Source organism: Vanessa tameamea, chromosome 14, assembly GCF_037043105.1.
Source record: "Vanessa tameamea isolate UH-Manoa-2023 chromosome 14, ilVanTame1 primary haplotype, whole genome shotgun sequence".
NCBI lineage: Eukaryota > Metazoa > Arthropoda > Insecta > Lepidoptera > Nymphalidae > Vanessa > Vanessa tameamea.
Genome location: NC_087322.1, coordinates 2148592 through 2173632, shown reverse-complemented (window position 1 = coordinate 2173632; position 25041 = coordinate 2148592). Strand labels below are relative to the sequence as shown.

Genomic DNA, 25041 nt, shown 5'->3' with positions numbered 1-25041 from the left:
CCCGCCGTTTCGTGATCTATGAACTAGTTTAGATGCTGAATACGGATGTGTTATAGCATTGAGAATCAGGCAGATATCTTTTTTTAGCAATTTTATATATTATATATTCTTGATATTATATTTTGGAAAATGAGTTTGTTTACTTGTTTGATTGTTACGGTTTAACTTTACTTCTCAAACGCCATGAAGTTTTGCAGACACATTTTAAGGGGTAAACTAAGGCCATACCTTACACCTGCCACAGTATTATATGCAGGCGAAGTCGCGAGCAGAAACTAGTCTAGTATAAATAATATCTATGACATTCCACATCTCTTTAATCTTTGATTTATATTATATTACCCTCATTTTAGAACAAGATAAGGTATTCTGTCTTGAATACCTGATTTTTATGAAGATACATCTTCTTTGAGTTATATATTTAAATTAAACATATTACTACACAAATCATATATATTACTCACTTCGCTATGAGTCTATTCTCTTTATGAGTTTATTTATCTTTAGAAAATTATTATTAGCAGGGATGGCAATCCGCTATTGATTAATCGTAACAGCAATTATTATTATTGAGACTCACAACGGTAATAGCTTATATATTTAATCAAGAAGTAGGATCATTTGTAGTCCTTCCTTATCCCTTCATTATAGCCCAGGATATAGTCCAATTATGTGTATGTATATATACATGTAGGATAATCCATATTTAAGCTTCCACGCTAACTAGATTTTAGGTACACGCTCAAGTCTTTTTGACACGCCATATTATAGGTGAAGTGGAAATTGGCATTCTTTGTAAAGAACTATACTGAGAGGCAAAACAATAATCTTGTTTCTTCTTTCTTAAACACAGCTTAACTTAAATTGTCGTTAATTTAATCGGTAACCGGTGATTACGTATTCAAAACCGATCAATTAATTTCAATGCCCTTTAGCGTTGAAAACATCGATAGCATATATGTATCAGTTAGTAATATTACCCTATAAAAGAGAGAAGGGCAAGTCAAGCATTTGATATTTACATACTGTAAGTTTTTATCTTAAATTATTATCAAATGTTAAATTAATATGCAATACGTATATATACATAATATATATAGTAAATTTATATGTTCGTAAAAATATTTTATCTCGTGGACTTTAATATTTAAGTATATTATATTTATTTATTGATATAATAATCTCTTAGTGTGTATACTTCCAAACCCACACTACAACACGTCCTAACATCAAAGGTTGTCTGGAAGAGATCGCTTTTAGCGATAAGACCTTTGTACATCATCCCTAGCCTTATTTATAATTGCATTTTATATTTGATGTACAATATACAATAATTGAACTATATTAACATAACATAAAATAATCAGCCTGTAAAGTTCCCACTGCTGGGCTAAGGCCTCCTCTCCCGTTGAGGAGAAGGTATGGAGCATATTCCACCACGCTGCTCCAATGCGGAACTATAGTAATCGCTCATTAATTTTTAATCCGCATATTTTTAAATTAAATAATAAAATAAAGCTTTGAACGAACAGAACGGTTGAATAATAAGGACTTATAATCAATTCCCCCATTAAAATATAATAACATACATAATAACATAATCAGCCTGTAAATTTCCCACTGCTGGGCTAAGGCCTCCTCTCCCGTTTGAGGAGAAGGTATGGAGCATATTCCACCACGCTGCTCCAATGCGGGTTGGTGGAATACACATGTGGCAGAATTTCGTTTAAATTAGACACATGCAGGTTTCCTCACGATGTTTTCCTTCACCGCCGAGCACGAGATGAATTATAAACACAAATTAAGCACATGAAAATTCAGTGGTGCCTGCCTGGGTTTGAACCCGAAATCATCGGTTAAGATGCACGCGTTCTAACCACTGGGCCATCTCGGCTTTTTAAAATATATTATCAATAAAATATCAAACGGAACTCATTGAAATTTACTGTATAAAATTAGTTCATGCCCGCCTTGCTGACTATGACTTTACTAGATGATATTCTTTTTTATGAATACGATATAAATAAATTAAATAATAGATGTCCTAATTTATGATATACTCTACCTATGCACAAAGTTTCATTCGAATTAGTTCAGCAGTTTTGGAACAATTGAACAACAAACACACAGATTTGAATAGTAATAAGTTATATAAAACATTATTATAATACGACAAAATTAGAGAGTCACCCAAATATTTTATACACATATACATTTTACATTGAATGAAATAATTCAAATTTATAGTTTATCTGTATAACGTATATTCTAGATATGAATTCTGGAATACTATGAAGTTATACAATGTTTCTACTAAAATATATAATCATTCTGATAAGCGTATTGAAATAAAAACGTATAAAATGATATCAACTCTTAATACACTATCCAATACAATATGAATTATATCAAAGTACATTATCATGCGATCAGTAGAAGCTAAAATGCAATTAGTTGCACTATTATTTGCTTACGTTCACCGCAAAATCCTATTTAATCTCTCCTCATTGGTATGTCAGAACGTGAAGGCTTTTGATGTGGTAATTGGTACCCCATGAGTCAGACGCGATGTTTGCGTAAAAATTTTACTCGCCTACGAACGTTTGATGTGTTTTTTGTTTTCTTTATACGGTTAGTCTATCTTTCCTGTTCGTGACGTTGATCGTGTGTGCCATTCCCTTTATTTATGGGATGGAATTCTGCAACATTGTTCACTACAGTCGGACTGTTTTGTTTCTCGTACGTAAACGAATTTTTATATTTTATTAATTTACTTCATAACTATTTTGTCTTAAATCATTGAATACATATCGGGATTTACATGTTTTTTTTGTTCTCGTTTATTAAACAAAATTGACCCTTAATCCCTCACTAATAAGGATAAGCCATGATTATAAGTTTCGTGCTTTCCTTTGGTTCAGCCAATTAGCGCGTTTCAGACTATTTCCATTTGGTGACAAGCTTGATGTTCGTACATAATCGGTTATCGCATATAACTGAGATTTTAAATAATTATGATATCCTAGACTAAACATTAGAAAACTTGCTGCTTAATCAAAATACGCTCGTGGTTGTCTAATTGAATTAATTCATGATACATGAATATCTTATTTTAGCCGAAATGTCATCATAAAAAAACTCCCGAATAAATGGTAACAGAAGCCTTACACACACACGGACAGAATGAAGAGCACGTTTTTATTAGAAAACGTGCTCTCCATTCTGTCGAAACATTAATCTAAATACTCAAAACAAAAATTTCGTAAAAGTTAAATTACCAATAGGAATTGACAATTAAATTAATTCTAAACCGTCATTTTTCGGTCCTTTATAGTACGAGTAGCATTTACACTAGTACTAGTATCTCAATTCCGGCTACATTAGCCTTTTTTTATTATAATATTGGTTAACGAACGGGCAAATTGGCCGGCTGATGGTAAGTGGTCACCACTTCCCGTAGCCATTGGTTCTGTTACAAATATTAAACATTCCTTACATCGCCAATGCGCCACCAACACTGGCTCACTCACCCTTCAAATCCGAACAGAACAATACTAACAGTTGCTGTTTGGCGGTAGAATATCTGTGATTACCAAACCTAGCCAAATTCCGACGGTAGCCTATTCTAATTTTGACCACAATAGCCTATCTCGATGTCGGCATTCTCAATATCAGTCATAGTATCCTATTTTAAATACCAAATATACGGGACTGCATATACATATATTGTAGAACACAAGTGTGTGTACAAACACATATGCAACATCTTTTCACTCACTCCTTAATACATCTCATAGGAGAGAAAGAGATGAACTTACAGCAGTTTAATACTGTCAATTGCGTCATAACTCTGCTGCTTCTTAGACTTTATCGGTAAAACTCAATATTCTTACCGATTTCATAAGCTAGCCACTGAGCTAACGAAGCTATTCAAAATAAAAAAAAAAACGTATCGGAACTGGCGTTTTTCATCGGTAACAGAATTGGAATCGTAAAAATGGTCTGTTGAAATGAATAAAATTTCAATAAATTGTTATTTAATATGAATATTAAATTTTATAGATGTACGTACATAGAAAGAGCAGCTTAACAAATTAGCTATCCCAATAAACCTATGATGAACGTTAACCGTGATGTAGATGTTTACGCTAAGCTCACATTAGCATCACATATCGTCTATCACGCAAACAATCTAAATTAACCTTATTATCTAAACCTTAAAATTCAATTTCGTATAGCAGAAAATAATAATGGCTTAGTTTTTAGTTCGTTTGTAATATACTGTTATATTCTTGAACATATACGGTGTTAATTCCAAGTCGGATAGTCGTTTAACAAATTAGCAAGATTCTATTGATCGGAGCTATGTGGATAAATAGCAAATTAATTATGTACGTATAACTAAACATTTCAAAAATGTCAAGTATATAAAAAAACAAAAGCCAAGTGGAGCGTGCGTAAGATTATAGTGAAACAACAAAAGCGAATACAAATTCTCGATAGTTGCAAATGTTGTGTCTTTTTGTTAATAGCGCTTTAAAAGCGCCTTAAAAGTCACCTTAGGTAATTATTAATATTTTTTTTGTATTCACATTTGTTGCTTCACTGTGACGTTGCTTCAGTTGCTCCAGTTTATTTATCTCTTTACGTTGTCACTGATTTGACATTCGCGAGAGAATTAAAACTTATAAATCAAGCTGTAATACAATTCACATTTTACTGAATTCATCAGCTAATGGTCAGGACTTAACAACATTTTTTTTTCAGGATCTGTGTACTTCAAGTAGCACTTAATACACGAACAACAGCAGTAAAAAGGCAAAGAAGATATCTATTATTCACACCAAGCACACAATGGGGAGTAAGTATATTAGCTCTATACACATATACATTTAGAATGTAGTAATTTTAATCTTTAAATACTTTTTAGAATACGGCAACACTAAAAACGGCTTCTTCTTACCTAATCTTAAAAAACACGTTAGATTTTGCCACGATTTGCGACCACGTAAATAAATTATTCTACAAAAAATTGATAAAATATTGGAAAGGTTTTATTTTATAAAAAAATATATTAACAAATTTCAATGAAGAAACTACGAGTCCGGTTAATCAAAACGTATGTATAATATTTTAAAAGCGAACTTTTTGATTAAATCATAATTGTAGTCTTTAAACTGATGAGATGCTCAACATTAAAATAAAATTGAAAAGAGTCTGTCAACTACTTACAGACATTATAAAGAGCAAGTTATGCACGGCAATATTACACTCTATTACCGAATATAAATTAATATTCCCGCGTAGTCCGTGGGAGGCTGTGAGCGATGGCTCATATGTTTGAATACAAATCAGAAGAACACGTGTGAAGATTTTCAGTGCGCTTCTGCGGGTTGACAACTTAATACTTCTGACATTATCAACATGTCAGCCGCACCGAGACGAGATGGTCCAGTTGGTGGAATGTGTTATGTAATATTAAGAGGCGTAGTGGGTTTAACTCTAAACCGATGACACTGAGTTTTTATGTAATTCTGTGTTAAAACAATTAATCATCTATTATGATCGTTTTATGTTGCAAATTATTTTGACACTTGCACTGAACTAGAGAGATTTTTCTTCCTATGTGTGCAAGCGTTTTACTAAAATACTAAATTATTTAAAATAGATAGGCAGACTGACAAGGGACCACCTGGTGGTAAGTGGTCACCACAACCCACAGATACTAACACTTTCAGAAATATCAGCCACCCATTATAACTGCAATGCGCAACCAACGGGATTATTGCCAACGGGAACTAGTTTATCTCCCTTGTGCCTGTAGTTACACTGGCTCACTCACCCTTCAAACCGGAACACAACAAGCCTATGTATTGCTGTTTGGCAGTAGAACATGTGATAGTTGTTGGTACTTACCCAAACGCGCTTGCATAAAGTCATCTTACAATGTAAATTAAAAAATAAAACATTCGAATTTCAAAAATCCGAATTTATAAAACAATTTTAATGTTTTATAACGAAATTATATAACGAAAGTAGCAACGTTAACAGATTAAACGTTATTCGAACCCTTTTAGATCTTCGTTGATTCTTCGTATATTCGATATATTCCGGTCGGAAACAGGATTTCATTTGGCAAGTTACCAAATGCATCTCACAACTTAGAAAATTATGTTGACATCTATATGAAATACATCTACATATAACGGAGCATTTGCTATAATATATAACCAAATACATGCATAGATCATGGCTTAATAAATTATGAGCCGTGACAGTGCAGTGGTGACAGGACGCCAATCTTAACCAATGATTCTGAGTTCAAACTCGGATAAACCCATTGAATTCATATGCTTAATTGGTATTTATAATTCAACCTAAAAGTACCTGCACGTTGATGAGAATCTGCTCCGTTTGTTCACCATCACGCGTGGCAGCAGTAGGGTAGAGTAAGCTAAAAATCTTCTCGTCAAAAGGGAGAGGAAAACTTTGCCTAGCTGTGGAGCATTAACATGCTGTTTGTTTATGTACAGATCTGTCTATTCACTCACGAAGGCGCACCCTTCCACGTCAAATTATTATCGATGTGCATTAGTTTGAGTGAGTGACGCTCTTGCTTACAAGATGTCTTAGTGAACGTAAGACGACTAAAAGATTAATCTGATTGTATTTTTTTTCTTGATAAAAAAACATGATTACATTTATTAAAACTCCGATAATTTAACGCAATAATCGATAAGGCAGTTAAAAAAAAAAACGGGAATACAAATTTACATATAAGTGATGTTTAGATGATGAGAATTTAAGCAAAGCATTTGTCTTTCATTTTTGAATTTCAAAACAATTTTTACAGAAAGAGAAAAAGATGTGTTTAACTAAGCACCCGCTAAACGCTAAGGGTGTTTGGTAAGCTTATAGCGATCATGTTTTCAAAAAAATTATGTATATACGTAGGTTATTAATCCAAAATATACTTAATTCAATTTAATTATTTCGTCACTTTCATAGTCTACGGGATGGTAATCTGAAATGACTAGGGAGAGATCAGTCACTGGACCAAGTAGTAGTAGATTCAGAGAAGAGGGCTAAAAGTCTCAAGCTGCCCAAGGGCAAAAACACCTCAGTTGTTCGGTGATAGATCATAAAGTTGACCATTATGATTCTCATTAAACTTTTTAGCGAGCATTATACAAACTAACGCAAAAAAGCATTCTAAAACCTATGACCTGGGATCCAACCCCATTTAGGTCCTGGCTTCACTACTGGATCTACTTAACTTTCTGAGGCACGAATGTATATACATAGATTACCAACGCAGCAAGACCAGGACCTCTGGATCTTCAGCATTATATGTTAGCTAGTAGACCTACGAGAATTTCGAAAATTATGATTTCATATACCATTAATTATGGTTTACATTATAAGAACATGAAATTTAATTAATATTATATAAATTTTAACCAGCGATTTCGAGCTAAGATCCATCAGTTTCAGCCTTATATAGTGATGTTATATATAGCATTTTAATGTTTTTTTTAAATAAATTTAACTAAAGAATGGATCTAAATTTAAAATTGCTTTTTTTTAAATAGGTGTTCGCAACGGTGTCTGTGCCGCTACCAAGTGACACATTGGTGAGCGTCGCTTGGTTTTTCGAAGCGAATTACTATAACGTGGACAATGCAACTTATTTGGAACCATTGCTTGGAGATATTGACGTAAGTATTGCATTTAAGTGAAATTAAACTCAAAATCTAAATTATAAATGCGAAACTGGATCTGTCTGTCTCTAACTGACTGAGATGATTTTTTGCTGCCACGGCTAAACCACTTATCGGAAATTGATGATAGTACTAAGCAAGCTTGAACCCCAGGGAAGTACATAGATTACTTTTTCATGCCTAAAACCTATGCCACGAAAACGCGGGCGAAGCCTCATACTAAAATTAGCTCAAAATATGTATTACATTTGTTTATTGATGACCAAAAATCTACTACAATTTCGGAAAGAAATAACCCATAAAAGTTACCTCACCGGTGTTTTTTTTTCCAGTAATTTTTATTCTGCAATGAATCAACATCGATAAAGCCGTTTGGGAGGAATAGAATTATGAACAAACGCACACCTATATTATTTATACCAGATATTTATCTATAAAGATTTGTAAACATGTATTTTTGACATAATTCGTTTATACACGTCCCATTTTTTTGGAATTATTTACGGCCCTTCGCCTGCCGAACGTTATGTCTTCTTGGGAAAACTTTTGCACGTGGTACTTACAAGCTCGATTGATGGGTGCTTTTAACGAAAAACTCCTTGGAAGGCTCTTAAGATACCAACGGGTTAAAATGTGCTGGCTATATTCTACTCCTCCAGGACCGAGGGTTTTGTACATAATACATGTATTTAACGAGTAACTCTTTTGGTTATCTGTCTCCCTAAAAAATAAATAACTAAAATAACTTATTCCAATTTATTATCATAATTTCCTGTGACATCATTAAAAGAAATATTGAAATATAAGGCTAAGAACACACCATGAATACTGCACGACTTATGAATCGCTCATATTCATATGATTGAGAAAGTAAAAAAAACCAAGGGCTGATTTATGCAGTGCGGGCTATGCCTTATAAAATACGTGTAAATGAAAATGTCTGGTCTTGTTTTAAATTCAATTATTTACCATAATGATAAGGCCAGAGTTATCCACTAATTGAGGCCATCATTGTTAATTTGGCAAAACCGTAGACAATCCGATTGTAATTAAATGTAATGATGACATTTACATCGGCCGAAATTGTATCAAAGGTGTTTTAATGACTTTCCAGCATTTGTGTTATCAAACTTTCCTTAATGTTTTCTATTAAAAATAAATATATGTAACCGTCACGAATTCGGGATGCAAGACATCGATATCGATATTTTCTTATTGAACAATAATAATTAGGTACGAGGCATGTAGTATACGCATTACGAACCACGCACATAAAGTAGAAGACAGCGGCGGCGCATGACGGCGTGAGAGAACCTCGTGCCGTTTGCCGTCACGGCATACGATATCGTGTCCAAATATACTTAGTATCGAAATGAAAGTATCGATAAATAAATAAATATATAATAAATATTGGACAACATCACATACATTACTCTGATCCCAGTGTAAGTAGTTAAAGCACTTGTGTTATGGAAAATCAGAACTAACAAAAAGCCTTAAAAAATGGCACAATAATTAGATCCATTTGAATTTGTTTACATGTTTTAGTTTTATTCGATCGTCAAATAACAACTGACCATCACTATTGCACCTACAGGCACAACGGGCACAACATCTTAGTTCTCAAGGTTAGCGCATTGGTGTTGTAAGAAATGACTAAATATTTCTTAGGGCGCAAATTTATTTGAGCGATCACATCACATCACAGCGAGACATCTGATGGTGAGAGGTCACCCCCTTACTCCTATTTTATAAAAAAAAGCACATTTTTGGCCCTTACACATTTCTTAAATTTGCTAGTTACTATATAGAACTTTGACTTTCCATGCTAAACCTATCCTCAGACTTGACAAGCATCTCACGTTTAGTTTTCATAAATATTGAATATACCGCGATTTCTTAACATTATAACTGCTACGACTAAATTCTAATTTCTTTGTAATCACTACAAATCACTCATGACAAATTGTAATTGTTTTACACATTAATTTGATTAGTATTGGTTATATGTTTAAATTGTCAAAATACAAACCGATGTTATACGAGGTTAATAATTTCCAGGCACCAAGTCTCCGTCATCTAAGGAAATCCAGAGACAACAAACAGTTTTTAACTCGACGGAGTTTGTATATATTTATTGAGGATATGCTAGAAAGGTAACAAAAGAATATGTCTTGGTTAGTGAATGTCATGTATGGGTTTTAATTAATATTATATTTAACTAATATATGATCACATGACATCAGCATTTCTAATAACCTATGTTATTAGAAATGCTGATGTCATGTGATCATAATGCTGATGTCTTCCAGACCAATTTCTATTACCCTTGCCATTCCCAATGGAAAATTGCTTTGTATTTTTGTGTTCCGGTTTGAAAGGTGAATGAGCCAGTATAGTGTGGAGGCACAAGGGACATAGCATCTTAGTTCCCAAGGTTCGTGGAGCATTGTCCAGCTTAGAAATGCTGAATATTTCTTACAGCATCGATGTATATGGGTGGAGGTGTCCAAAAAAAAATCAAAACAAAAGCACCCAAGGACATTTTATTAGCTCGACACAGGGTTTTGAACCTAATACCTCGGGATCTGCAGCTAATATTCTAGCCAATAGTAACGAGTCTTAAGTATTACACACCCAGTAAAAGAATGTCGATAAATACAAAATAATCAATTAACACCATCTACTAATACTAGGCTATAATGACCATCTTATATTTTCAAGACATATTGAATTAAAAAGTATACCAGCATCAACGTATAATTTAAAACAAAATTAGAAATATTTCCAAATGGCCAAGAGTTTATCTTTCTTATATTTTAAGTCATAATTTAAGGTTAAACTTTAGCTAATAAAGAGACGGTACATGCCAGCTTCCTAATCCAGTAATTCTACTGCCGAACACGAACCACTGAACATCTCAAATAAATTACTAGCTAGCGCCAGATACATACGTAATGATAAAATACTGCGATTTGAGATACTTCTACACACCTTTATTGAGTGGTGGGCTCTCTTCAATAGTCTTTTGAACTTTTCTTTCATTGGTTTCTTCTTCAACTAACTTTATTGAACATATTATCTGTTTTGTAATTTATGTTGATAAATGTTTTATTTTTTCAATTTAATTATTTAAATACAATTACAAAATATCTATCTATCTATATTTCAAAGTTTAATTAACATTCGTTTTTTTTGCTTATCAATGAAAGTTTTATATTAAAAGAGTCGAGAAGGCGAAATGGTTAGAATATGTTGAATATATGAAGGTTTTCCAACGTTAATCTTAATAGTGATGTCATGGCGTTCATTCTCATATCAATTACAAGCTTTATAATGTTATTAAGACCCATAAAATTACCACAGAATAAAACAAATAAATTCAATTAAAATCCAATCATCTTAAGGATACTTCTTAAGCTCTTGAAACATTGAGTTTCATTTTAAACTCTTCAACGCTACGTTAATGATTTAAAGACAATGAAAATCGCTCTTTAAAGGACGATTCCTTGATTTTTACGTCTATTTTTCAGACACGGCTACCCGAGGCTATGCTTACTCAGGACCATTTGTGAGAACTCTTCGCAATTCTTGCATAACGGCGTCCTAGGCGATTTACTCCATCTTATTCTTACGTGAGTCACTTTAAGATAAGTTACTTATAAATACTCGGATTCGTTGTCTGGTAAACATCAGACGTTTATACATGAATGTACTTCTAAATTTTACATATCTTAAATAGTTGTTTAATGTAAAAAAAATGGTTTACTATCTTATAAAATAAAATATTTATAGACCTGTATAACTAGTTATGCCATTAAACAAGTATTACGGATAAAAAATTGGTATATTTGAATAAATGTAGTGTAATATAAGTTAACAAAATTCATTTCGTGCTCGATAATGAACGAAAACATCGTGAGGAACTTTGAATGCTATAGAAAAAAAAATTCCAGAAGTGTATCATCCAGTGTACAATGTACTTTGGAACAGCGTGGTGAAATAAACTGCATACCCGCTCCACGAGAGGAGATTTCTTCGACCAGCCATGAAACATTATATTATTCTAATTACAAGAATTAACATTCAAATTATCATGAAATATTCTAACATGGTCGACCCGAACCCGAATAAAAGCAATTCCATTCCCAAACCAATCAAACATCGGTGCAACGGTTTGAGCTCATTAAACTCCGACCCCATAGTGTTGACATTGTAAAATTTAAACGATTTAGAGATTTACGGTCTCTATAATAAACTTGAAAATTCCAAGCCACTATTGGAATATTTCATATTAGGAAAGTAATATCAGGACATGTGGTGACTGTGAAACATTGCGGCACAGATGAAATCTAATAAATGTACCAGACATTTAAGGGATGTGAGAAATCTAGATACCTCTGAATTATACGTCATCTGTTTTCCAAAAGAAATTTATACAGTCGAATTTTATTCTTCTCAAAACTAAAAGCCTTTGTCTTCTCAAATTTTGCCTTCTTCGTTTTACAAATACGGGTTACTAAATTCGTTTCCTTAAAATGAATTGTTAGTTTGTTTGTTTTCAATTACATCTGTGCTTAGTATACGGGCGTTCCGCTTTTGATGTAGCCATTTATGGGAAAAAAAAACGCTGAGTTTTGAATTCCTTTATAATCATTAGTATGTTTTTTTAAGGCCTTCAGCATCCATATCAGAAGACGATGTTGATGATTCCTACTACGAGGCGGAATATTGGGGCCTGGAGAATAAATGCGAGGACTACATAAATCTTTGTCAAATCAGTCCTATAGAGAGAATTTCAATAATATTATAATAAATATTTTTTGCTAACAGTTCTTTCATTAAGCCACGAGAATGGCAATGCCCAAAATAAATTAACTATATGTAACTCGTACCTTGTCATGAACATAATTTATGACATTACAACTACAACACGGAACCAGTTTTATTACTCGGATTGGCATGGCATCAAATTGGCAAATGGTATATGAGGCATTCATAAATTTAATTCATTGAATCGTTAATATACATCAATATCGATCGTTTTTCAGTTACGAAACGCCTTGTCGATAATGTTACGATTAGTGAGCTAAACGAATCTTTTTCGAATATAGCAACTGTACCTTAATCATAAATCGTCATGCCAAGTGCCAATAGGATTTAATGGTTTAGCCAGATGTAGAAAAGAAAACCTGCAATTCACTTCACTCACATATTTATAACATTACATAATACTATCGAGATATTGATACATAAACGCAAGTCGTAATTAACATAAAAGCTGCTTTCATATCATGAAATATTCAATACTCTGATGGTGCTATTCATTCCCTAAAAACAATTATCTCTACCGTCTAAAACGCATACTTGGACGAAAAACACACTAATCGGGCGTACAATCAATATATCGTTATCGATAACACTGTCAAGTAATACATTTAAAATATGCAAGTGAACTCTGTTGCTATTGTCATTAGAGTCAAATTTCAATGGTGTTTTCAACTCGTTTGCACCATCAATCGGTATAGCTGACGCGGTAAATATTGGCGTTTAGGTAAATTGCTTGACTATTCGTTTCAAAGCAGAATATAGGCTTTGAGAATTCAGATTAAAAAATGTATTTACACATTTATGTATTGTGAATGAATGTATATATATAATTAAATGTAAATTTATATATTAATAGATAAAAACTTAACAGTTCTCAACTTTCTCCTCTGTTTTTTTTTTTAATTTTGTAGTTGTTGATGAGCTTTAGTTTTATAAATAAATAAAAAATGATAATGATGCAGTAGAAAAAAACAATGTTCGAAACATTCAAATTAATAATGTTTTCCTAAAATTTTAGTGATGATGATGGGCCAACGCTAGTTAATATTATGATGTTAAATATTTCGTAGATAAAAGTTAAAAAATATAACATTGAAACAAATTACAGAAATAATACAAAATGCAGACATGTCTGAGTCCCTTTTTTTTCTTAATTACGATATAATTTTGTAAAAGGAATGAAATTGTAAATCTTAATATAATAATAATATTTGTGACTTTTTTCTGTATCATAAGGTTGAAAAGAAAAATAACTATATGCTCTTCTTGGTCAAATTCTCATTCCAGTTCCTTCTCGTAGTGCTGACATGACAGAATTGCAAATTGGTGATGCAAAATCGTTGTAAACGAAACTAGGATAAATTGCTTCTAACGTTTTTTTCGGGTTTAACTTAAAAATATTTAATGAAAGAAAAAAACCCGTTGTAAGGACATAATCAGCTTACTATAATTGTACAAATTAACTGGTTCATCTAGTGATTCAATTTGTAGAACTGCAACTTTGAAGTTCTCGTAATCGAATTCTGGGTCAGGTTAATTAAAGCACCTATTTTTTTTGTCAATAAATTTTCTGTAACTATTAGAACGTTAACGGTATGACACGCCCTTGTCTCGTGAAGGATTCCTTAGAATCTTCCCTGTTGACTCTGATCGCAGTGGACTGCTTTTTATCCAGCTATGATACCGGAGAGTGAGTATAAATTGTGGTAGTAGTAATAATAATAAATAATAAATAAATATTGGACAACATCACATACATTACTCTGATCCCAATGTAAGTAGCTCAAGCACTTGTGTTATGGAAAATCAGAAGTAACGACGGTAACACAAACACCCAAAGCCAAGACAACATAGAAAACTAATGAACTTTTTCTACATCGACTCGGCTGGGAATCGAACCCGGGACCTCGGAGTGGCGTACCCATGAAAACCGGTGTACACACTACTCAACCACGGAGATAGTGTTGTATAAATCCCATCAAAAACATAAATGTAAAATTGAGAGCCAAGTCCAATATTATGATATATACCTTGGTTATTGACATCAAAGCCAAAGAAGTGAGATCTAAATGGGTGCCAAGTTCAATGCTCCTTCCTGAAATTTATTTATAACTACATAAAATATCATTTCTTCTTATAACTTAGGATAATATATTGTAGCCTAAGGTCTGTCTTGGCTAGTTCTCATATACGAATTATATGACGATTTTTAGACGTCAATATCTAAATAACCGTTTGAGATGCGTTTATGAAATTTGGAACACATATGTATCACGCGTATATTTGACACGTTTATGTCAAATAGTTTTTGAGTTATGAGGGGGTCAAAAGTGGCTCCAAATGGTTCGTGTAATATTATACACGGTGCTGCTCGCCTGTTCTGTTACTTGAACTTGGCTGATATGCTACCGCGTGTCTAGATATGAATTATTCACTGTAACACTGATAGTCATAAATCAAAATGTTGATAGGATATTTAGTTTTAAAAGGGAAACTATTTTAGCTCGCATATACTACACTAATTTAAAAATGTATTCATTAGATTAGTTTGGAATGAACCTGATATTTTCCGAATGAAACTTACAAAAATCAACAAGTTGAAACAAATAATAATTCCAAACACGAGAAAGGCAAAACAAAAGTTGGCCCGAATTGAAATCTACGAATAATATATTAATGGCAGATTACTTATCCAATGCCTGTTTTAAATAAACCATTGAAGTTTCGCTTGACCTAATGTAAAAATGATAATTCGTGCTTCAAAAGCCTTGATATCCATCTGAACTAAATAAACAGTGAGCAAGCATCGCTTTATTCGACGCCAATTAAAATGTTTGCGCCCCCTTTTGTATGCGAAGCGATTTTATTGCTTGCATTCGAAGCGCCAAATTACTGTTGACATGCCTTTCTGTAGTTGCTTGTATTATAAGCGTCTAAATACTAGTCGTATATAATTCAATTGCTGTTTTGACTTTTCATATTGATCTTTGAGTATTATTAATTCGATGGCTAGAGAACAGGGCCATGGCGACCATTATCAACGGACGGTATTCAGTTGAAGATATGTCACAATGGTTAATTACGACATTATTTATTCCTTCACTAACCCAATGGAAAAACATCTTTGGCATAACCGAAAACTGTTCAGGAATATGACCAATGGGGTATGACTTGCTTTACGTTCTTTCCAACTACCAACTGCCGGGCAAGACCTCAGATTTTTTGTCATCAATCTCTCAGGATTTGTGGTCTTTGTTAGCTAACCAATAGACCATCGAAGCATTTCAGTTCAAGAAATTTACAGAACGCATGAATATTTGAAAGGTTTTTATCATCGCCATCCCGCTGAGTTTCTTTCGCCGGTTCTTCTCAGGTCCGAGGTGCTAAATTCCGAACCGGTGGTAGATTTTTGACAATCAATAAGCAAGTGTAAACACTTCTATATTGAATAAAGATTTTTGATTTGATTTGATTTGATTTATAGGTGAAGGGTAAGTAACAGTTATATTGATAACATAAATAAGGCATTTGGAAAATTGTTACTCCCTAAAACGTCAATTAATTAAAATCTCGATAAGGGTATCATTTTTATAAAATATAATGAATTCTTGAGTTTTTAAACATTGAAGAGTAAATTCGTAGAAGGCCCCGGGTATTACTCAGCCAATAGAGAACATCCCTGCAAGTGTCACTTTTATAAAAAACGTGTCAATCGTCCGCGAATCTAAGATCACTTGTGATTTTAATAACTATTGGTAATTCATCATTTCAATCTAAACAGTGATACATTACTGCTTATGTATCACTGTTTATACGAATGTACAAATGTTTTATTGAATGAACTGGTGACGGATGATACACAACTAACTACAATATGTATGTAACATACATATTTGTATAAATATGCATGTTGTAGCTGTATTTATAGTCATTTATTTGTTTGCGTGTTTTGTATTAAACGTTGAAACGTTCAATGTAAATTGTATATAATAAAAGTATGAAGTCAGCAATGGAAATCAAACATATTTTCTTAGACTAAATAAACTCTTGTTATTGATTTTCAATTCATTCTCAATAAATACTCGAACTATCTTAAATCATTGCACATTCTTAATATATATTCAATATGTTCAATAAAGTTGAAATACTAACGAAAGACAACGTTGCTACTGATATTAGCACGTTTTTCATAGTCACCTAGTACTGTTACAAAGTCAACAAAATTTCCATACAAATGATCGGCATAATGCTATGCGTCCACTGGACAATCAGTATTTTGTTTGTACTGCGATAAACAACATCTGCGTTTTTGAATACAAAATTCAAACCACGTTCTAATTTAAAAAAAAATACATTTTTTTTAATATGTGATAAATATTTAGACGTAGTGTAAATTAAATCATCATATATTTGTGAAAGGAAAAATACAATATTTAAAAAAACTTATCAGTAAATACACTGTTATTTCAACAAAATGGCGTGGACTCGAACTGTACTTTTACTGTAAGTATTATCACTATTTTTTAAATTCATAATTTAATATAATATTTAGTTTAGTTTTAATTATAATTATAATTTCGGATTTAAATTAGACATTGCAATAAATCACATAAGATTATACGAATATATTTTTTGTAAATGCTTAAAATAAATAAAACACGAGCGATCGATCGGGATTTTTATTTAGAATTCATATGAATTGTATCTTAGAAATGGTGATACTGAAAAAATTATAGGAATTACTAGAGTACCATGCTTGGATTAAAAGTTTTAAATATTCAAACTAAATGATATTTTTATCTGTGGTTTTTATAAAAATATTTATTAAAACAATATAAATTTATTTACATACTTTCTACTGAGTATTTGTTTATTTGTTAAAACTATAATTATTAATATTTAATATATTAATATTAATTCGTGCAAGCCCGGGACATGCCATCTCAGTTCCCAAGGTTGATAGCGCATTGAAGATGTAAAGAATGATTAAAAATTCTTACGCTGGAAATATTGATAGCCAATGACTTCGTAGAATCAGCACCCATTTCGATGTCCACCTGGGGGAAAATTTAAATGAAAGAAAATTACATTTTTTCTTTACTCATATACAGTTTTAATATTGACAAATAACCAGTGTTTATTCGTTTTTATAAATCAGAAGAAAAAAATAGATTTTAATTGATACTTTTTTTTAAATACATTTTTGACTTATTTTGAAAAAATCTAAAAAACGTGATAACTCAAAAATGGTTCACTTTTGCATTATGGATATGAGGGTTAAAATTATCGCAAATAATCACCCCTATTACGTCCTAACGGTAAAACGTCGAATTACCAATAAACCTGTATAGTATTATAAGTAAACAATAATTTAATAGAACCAACAAAAGTTACACATATGTATATTCGTAATTTAAAAACGTGAATCGATAAATTTTACATATTCTCTATATTTTACAAATAGAATTCTAACTTTACGAACGTTTCTTAGGTAAGTAAAAATTCCTCCAGACGAACTTGAGTCGAATGCAAACTCCATTTTAATTTTAAATCTTTTCTTCCGCTTCGAAGACGTCGTTTTGGTTTTATGCAATGCAAAATAAGAATACTACTAGAACAACTATTTGGTCGTTTCAGTTACGATTCGTTGATGTTATTTTAATTTTGATTTACACTTTATCGAATAAATTCAGCTAGAGACAATTTATTATTTAATACAAATTATTATATTTTATTAGATAATTTTTTTTATCAATGCAAAAAAAAATAATTATGATTTAATTATATATATATTATTTATTTACATTTGTTTTCTAATTGCTGATGGTCTGCTATATTATATTATATATATTTTAGAATTAAGGAAGAAACTATACTAATATTCTATACACCATATAGCTCATAAGCTATATGGTGTAATATGAATCGCACGTTTAATCCAATACCGTCACTATGATAAAAAAGCAAATTTTACAGGAGAGCTATTTAAAGATTTTAAGAAAAATGTATTTGATATAAAAATTTTAATATTTACTTTACTCGAAAAAATGTATTTTTAATTTGTAACGACTATTATTCGTAATGAAGGGGGTGAGGGTGGGGGGTACAAATATTTTTTGTATTTTTATTTAATCGGTAGTTATTCATTTTTTTTAAATTATAGTGACACTTTACTGTTTCAAAATAAATTCTATATTAATTAAAGTGTCATTATATTCTCATAAGTGTATGGAAATACAAAAATAATAATAATTCATATTTTTCACCTAGCCGATCAATATCCTTTGGTTTGGTTGAATTGCGAAAATAAAATAGAGAAAACGAAAAATAAACGATAAAAACAATACTTTTAGTGGAAAGTGGTCACCGATAATATATGCTTGGTTTACTACTTACCTACTTATAAAATACGTATAAATTATTCAGAATTCTAACTGTAAATATATGAAACAAATTATAAATTATAAAAATCAATAAAAATAATAATAACAAAACATATAATTTTGCTAGCAGATGAGTTCTATGGCATAAGTCTATAACATAAGCAATTAATCGCTATTTATCTCAACATACCACTTTTTAGTATTTATCTCGTTATAATAAAACTTTTTTTTGTAATTATGAGATCCTTTAACTATCTTAATAATAAAGCACTCAATGATATTATATCTAAATTAAGAAAAGAATCAGCACGATTGCTATTGCATGACATGAATGCTACTCATTCAAACAGTGCTGTTACAAAACTCGTTTCCATAAAACAATGGGATTAAATTATTATCAATGAGAGATTTTAAATATCTTTTCTTCCGAGCATTCAACAAAATTCTGGACCTTATACAGCTTTTGAAGGTCAAAATTATGCCTGCTTCTGGAACGTCCGTAGGCGTGATGATCATTCTGGACAAAACAGCTAATAATCGTTTTGAGGACAAGAGATTTTGTGATAGACGTTAAGTTCGTCGTCGAGTTCTTTGTCAAAGTTTATTATCTTTATATCAGATAATCAAACTGTGCACATTCTTTATTTTTATTCAATTTACCAGACTCTGACCAAATCTCTCTCCTCGCAGTTTGTATAAGGGTCATGTATTGTTCAGATATAGATCGGCGAGGTCTTCAAGAATTTTTAAACTCATTTTATGACCGAGTTGTCATTATAGTTTTAATTTTGAGGATGCCCATTTATTAAAAACTAATGAGTTATACTCTTAATATGAATGTTACTGACAGCATGCATATACTCGTACATCAAAAACATGTATTGAATTTTCTGCTGACCAAAACAGATGTCAGAATAAATTTCTATTTCTAGGTTTTGTATATCATGTATATCAATTTAATATATGAGCCTATATCATTCTCTCCTCGAAGTCCGTCGTCCGTGTCCGTGTGAAGTAGTACACATTCAACTTGGACTTGTAACAGAATACAACATCAGTTTTGCACATAGGAAGAGGCAAAACCAAAGTTAAAGAAATCAAAGTTAATTAGATATTTCATAATTTGGGAAAAGTCATAACGTCATTAAACATAATGAAACATTCAAGGCAGATAATTTTATAACACAAAATGTTTGTAATAATTTTGGAATCACTTTTGGAATCGCAGTATACAAACAATATGGTAATTAGTAATTAATGGTAACAGTAAACTGGCCTTAAACAAAAAATGACGTTTTATTACTTATGTCAATCCTAAGATTCCCCTAAGCATGAGAGTCGAAAGCTGACAGTAAACTTAAAATGACGGTTTAACACTCAAAATAATTGTTCGTTTACTGTCGTTGTAGGAATAGACGGAGGAGAGGAGTTCGTTTAGTGTCGATCCGCAACTACTGCTTTCTTGATCAACGGCTGCGAATTAAGACACAAGAATCAAAGCAAAATGTAAATTCCGCTCTCAGCAACTAGATGGTGTTAAAATATAAATTATCTTAAATTTCGTTTAGTGACGATATTGGAATAAGCGATATGTTAATTTAGACCGTGAAAGATCCATTATAAAATACATTTTTTTTTAATTCACAACTATTATTTTAATTAATTTAAAAATGACATTATAATTAGCCATTATTTAAGATCTACTCTTTAATGTGTGTGAGTTAACTATGTACGTGTGTTACAGGACTGCACTATATATATCTCGTTGTGGTGGCCACGATGTGGCCAAGAGAGGCTTAATCTTTCCACCTACAAGTTTATATGGAGTAAGTACAGCGTGTGTGCGTTTCAATAAATATTTTATAATAAGATTTTATATCAATGACAAGATTGGATATAAAATCTTAGCTCCAAATGTTGGTTACGCATTGGCGATGTGAGGAATTGTTAAATATTTCTAATATAATTCTCTACAGTGCCAATGATTATGGGCGATCGTCACCAATTACCAACATTTGCCCCATTTTCCCGTTCACGTATCCACTTACTATTATTATATTTAAAAAATACATTGGGCCTTCGACTTTAAGTCAATTCTTAAACATTTTCATCTCTGAGATTTGTTTAGAAGCCTATTTAATTCGTCTCCTTATTTAAAGATACTCTGAGTTTATTTTAATTCAATTTAGTATTATTCTTGATATAATGCACAATGACGGAAGTTTTTGTTAATTTACATTAAATTTAAATATTTTACAAATGTTTCGATGTCATTCGGTTTTTAATTATATTTATTTTACTCAACTCAACGAAAATGTTTGTTTCAAGTTCAAAAGATTCCATTGAAATACAGAACTCAAGAAGAAATATGAAGTTTAATTAATTGAATGCCTTTTTGCTTATGATGTTGCCATATAAAAAATATTTTCTATATTGTAATTGTAAAAATTTAAAAGTTAATAATAATGTATTTTCATATCTTACTTATCAAACTATATGGAATAATATTTATATAAAAAAAATTATGTTGGATTTGACATCCTGCCGAATTATGAGAGTGAGAAAATAGACAAGACACTTGTGTTTGCTCATACATTTGTAAACCATAGTTCCCGTGGGGTTGCTTATTCTGGAAGAAAAAAAAATGTCACTATATTTTTTTAAATTTTTTTTTTGTTCACATTGATTCAATTTTAGCCAATTTAATATTGTTTAATTTATATTGTACATAAATTCATACGATTCATTTCTTATATTAAAATTGATAGCTACTGGCCCTAAAGGTCACCTCTGTCAAAATGTCATCCCATAACATGATCAATGTTCTTTACGTGTTTTAATTATTCTTAATTACAGACGTTCCTTGCTATTGCCGTACCCCTCGACATACCGGACAGGAATGTATTCGTTTCCTACAATTTTGAGTCCAACTACGCAGTCATTAGCAACATCACCCAGATCGATGAAGTTATATTTCCAAACCTACCCGTAAGTTCACCTTAGTAAAATTATAATTTTTTTCGCAAAAGCAACATCGATTTTTTTTCTGAATTGAACACAACTTAAAAAATCACAAAAAAAAAATACCTTTTTACTTAACTTAAAATTCGTAAAATTGAAAAATACAATTTTTCCGACTGCTTCCTATTGATTCCGCAAAAATAAGTTTTGCCAATAATACACTACATCATAATATCAATCAAAATCGATGTTTCATGAAATGAAATAAATATATAGATTTATCCTTTATTTACTTAATCAATACATTAACTGATATTATTATTTAATACATTGTCTAAATATGATTTTTAAATCGACTAAATATATAATATAAAATCAGAACCATGTCAAGTTACATTACAATTCATAAACAACAAAATAACAGTTTGACAGCGAATTATTCAGAAGACATTTTGGTATCAGTCCAGAAATGCCTATGTTAAAATTTAGTTATATTTGAAACATTTTCAAATATTTCTTTTCAGGTGGTTACTGCACGTCACAGCCGAAGCATAACACGGGAGTTGGCATACACGACCCTGGAAACGAAATTCAAAGAGTAAGTTCATTGATTGAAAACATGGAAATGTTATCGAAGCACGTTCTTTTAAACATACATACGATATCATGAACTGAAATCTATATTCCTTCGTTTTAAATTCAGGTACTGAGTTTATTTACAATTTTTCTTAATACTAGGAAAGATTTTCTTAAATTCTGGTTATTGGAATTTAGAATTGGACAGAAACATCCGATGTTTGCCAGCTATTTACCCTTTAATAAGAAATCTCTTTTCACGTATTTTTCGTTTTCATTTTTGAAGTAATTCTCGAATAAATAAAATAATAATCTGTTGCATCAGACACGGTATGGAGGGGAAGAGCTGTATGCTTCGGAATATTTGCGAGGCTGCTGAAACGCCGCTTCATCACAACGGTCTCTTGGGACACATAATGCATATTGTTTTCACGTGAGTATCGAAAACGCTTTAATTAAGCTTTATCTGTGTGAAATAAAATAGTAAAGTATCAGTTTGTAAATGTACCATACATGAGCAAAATTATAACAGCAAATTAAGTAAATGAAAATGCGTTTTTTAAATTTTGTAACTTAAAACACGCTACCTACCAAAAATAATCGGATAAAATTTCAAGTTTTAGGTGATTATTTAGTATTCTGTTTTAGTTGTTGCATAACTAAACCTACTGTGCTATTCTGTAAGAAATCACTTCATATCTCACTCTTCATTTAAAAACTTTAGATGATATCCTATTTTAAAACCTAATTCTTTAATGTAACAATTATTATAATAAATATCACAAATCACTTTCGGAAATGCTACGGTCGTGTTCTGCGATGATTTTCTTGTTTGTTCTTACATAATAGCACTATGGGTACATTGAGAAAACAGACGATATAATATCAACCTCCTGTAGCGCAAGGATACGATTACGATGTATACTATGCTCTTCGTTTCGTATTAAAATGCATGAGACACATCCAAAGAGGCCGATGTCAAGTGCATAGCTCTGATAACATCATATACATACGACTATTTATTACTGTGAAACAATCTCTTAATACAAATCAACCCCATGTAATTCTGTGTATATATAAACGGTACAAAATTTATAGTACGTTTATGAAACTGGTATTTTTTTAGTATTGATTTTTTGATTTTTTTTCCTTGCATCCGTTAATATTTTGCACGATATGATATTTGACTATGTCACTTGCAAATTTAAAATATATATATTAAACTAAATATAAAACAATATGTTGTTACTGTTACTTTAATGTATTTCATTATGTTTATTAAAAAATATAGTATTCATTTGCTAATAAATTATTTTATTAATTTCAGACCGTCTTCATCAAAAGAGGAAGGTTTAGACGACGAGTATTACCAAGCAGAGGCAGACGGTCTGAGAGGCGACTGTGACAAATATCTCGACCTCTGCCCTTTTAGTCTCTTTGACGTTGTGACCAGACTCGTTGAAATACGACATTAAAATCTCTCATAAACCTTTTTTTTTTTTTCATTGTCTTTACCTATTTTAAAAACCCTTTTAAATTAGTGAATCGTGAGATTGTCGCATTATACTTTGGGTGAATTTTATATGTAACCTACTCTTCAAGAAAAGGTCGTGAATTTGATTTACTTGTTTTAAAAAAAAAAAAAATTTAAAGTGGCTGCAGAACAAGGAAAATATATTCCATGGCAATTCATTGAATTCATGATATTCATGATAGGAACCGAGTGCTTAGAACGCGTGCATCTTAACCGATGATTTCGGGTTCAAACCCACAAGTACCACTGAATTTTCATGTGCTTAATTTATGTTTATAATTCATCTCGTGCTTAGAGGTGAATGAAAACATCGTGATGAAACCTGCATGTGTCTAATTTCAACGATATTCTGCCACATGTGTATTCACCAAAATTGGAGCAGCGTGGTGGAATTTGCTGCAAACCTTCTCCTCAAAGGGAAAGGAGGCCTTAGCCTCTGCTGGAAAATTTACAGGCTTCATTCATGATAATAAAATGGAAATAGGACGATCGATACGAAAAGCTTTGATAGTGATATCGATGAGCTAGCGGCAAGTAAAGTATTAACTCATTTACCTCTTCGATAACTAATCTTGCGACTTCAATCTAATAGAATTTAGATTTTATCGTCAGTTCTATTCTATTTTACTTTATATAAACACAGAACCACGACTACTAATATTCAATTCAAATACATTTAAAGAATATTATAAAAATATAGATACACATATGTATATGAATAGATAAAGCATATATATGAACTCACTTGGTGGTAGGGCTTTGTGCAAACCCGTCTGGGTAGGTATCACCCACTCATCACATATTCCACCGCCAGCAGTACTCGGTATTATTGTTTTCCGTTTCGCAGGATGAATGCCAGTGTAACTAAAGGCACAAGGGACATAACATCTTAGTTCCCAAGGTTGATGGCCCCTTGGCGACGTAAGGAATGGTTAATATTTCTTACAGCGTCATTGTCTATGGACGGTGGCTACCACTAACCATCAGACCTATATCATAAAAAAATAAAAACTTGATACAATAACAATACTCCGAA

General features: G+C 31.7%; 2 protein-coding genes across 2 annotated transcripts; both read left to right on the top strand.

Annotated features, from left to right (window-relative positions):
• The first annotated feature begins 4365 nt into the window (after positions 1 to 4365).
• LOC113398750 (uncharacterized) lies at positions 4366 to 12534 on the top strand. The gene is made up of 6 exons (XM_064217007.1): positions 4366 to 4391; positions 4768 to 4861; positions 7593 to 7718; positions 9783 to 9877; positions 11255 to 11356; positions 12396 to 12534. Exons 1-6 carry the CDS (start codon positions 4366 to 4368, stop codon positions 12532 to 12534), a joined length of 582 nt encoding a protein of 193 aa, XP_064073077.1.
• Positions 12535 to 14146: 1612 nt separating this feature from the next.
• On the top strand, positions 14147 to 23946 carry LOC113398751 (uncharacterized). The gene is made up of 6 exons (XM_064217006.1): positions 14147 to 14241; positions 20679 to 20760; positions 21791 to 21922; positions 22420 to 22493; positions 22797 to 22904; positions 23799 to 23946. The coding sequence occupies exons 1-6, from the start codon at positions 14147 to 14149 to the stop codon at positions 23944 to 23946; spliced, it is 639 nt and encodes a 212-aa protein (XP_064073076.1).
• Positions 23947 to 25041: the final 1095 nt, after the last annotated feature.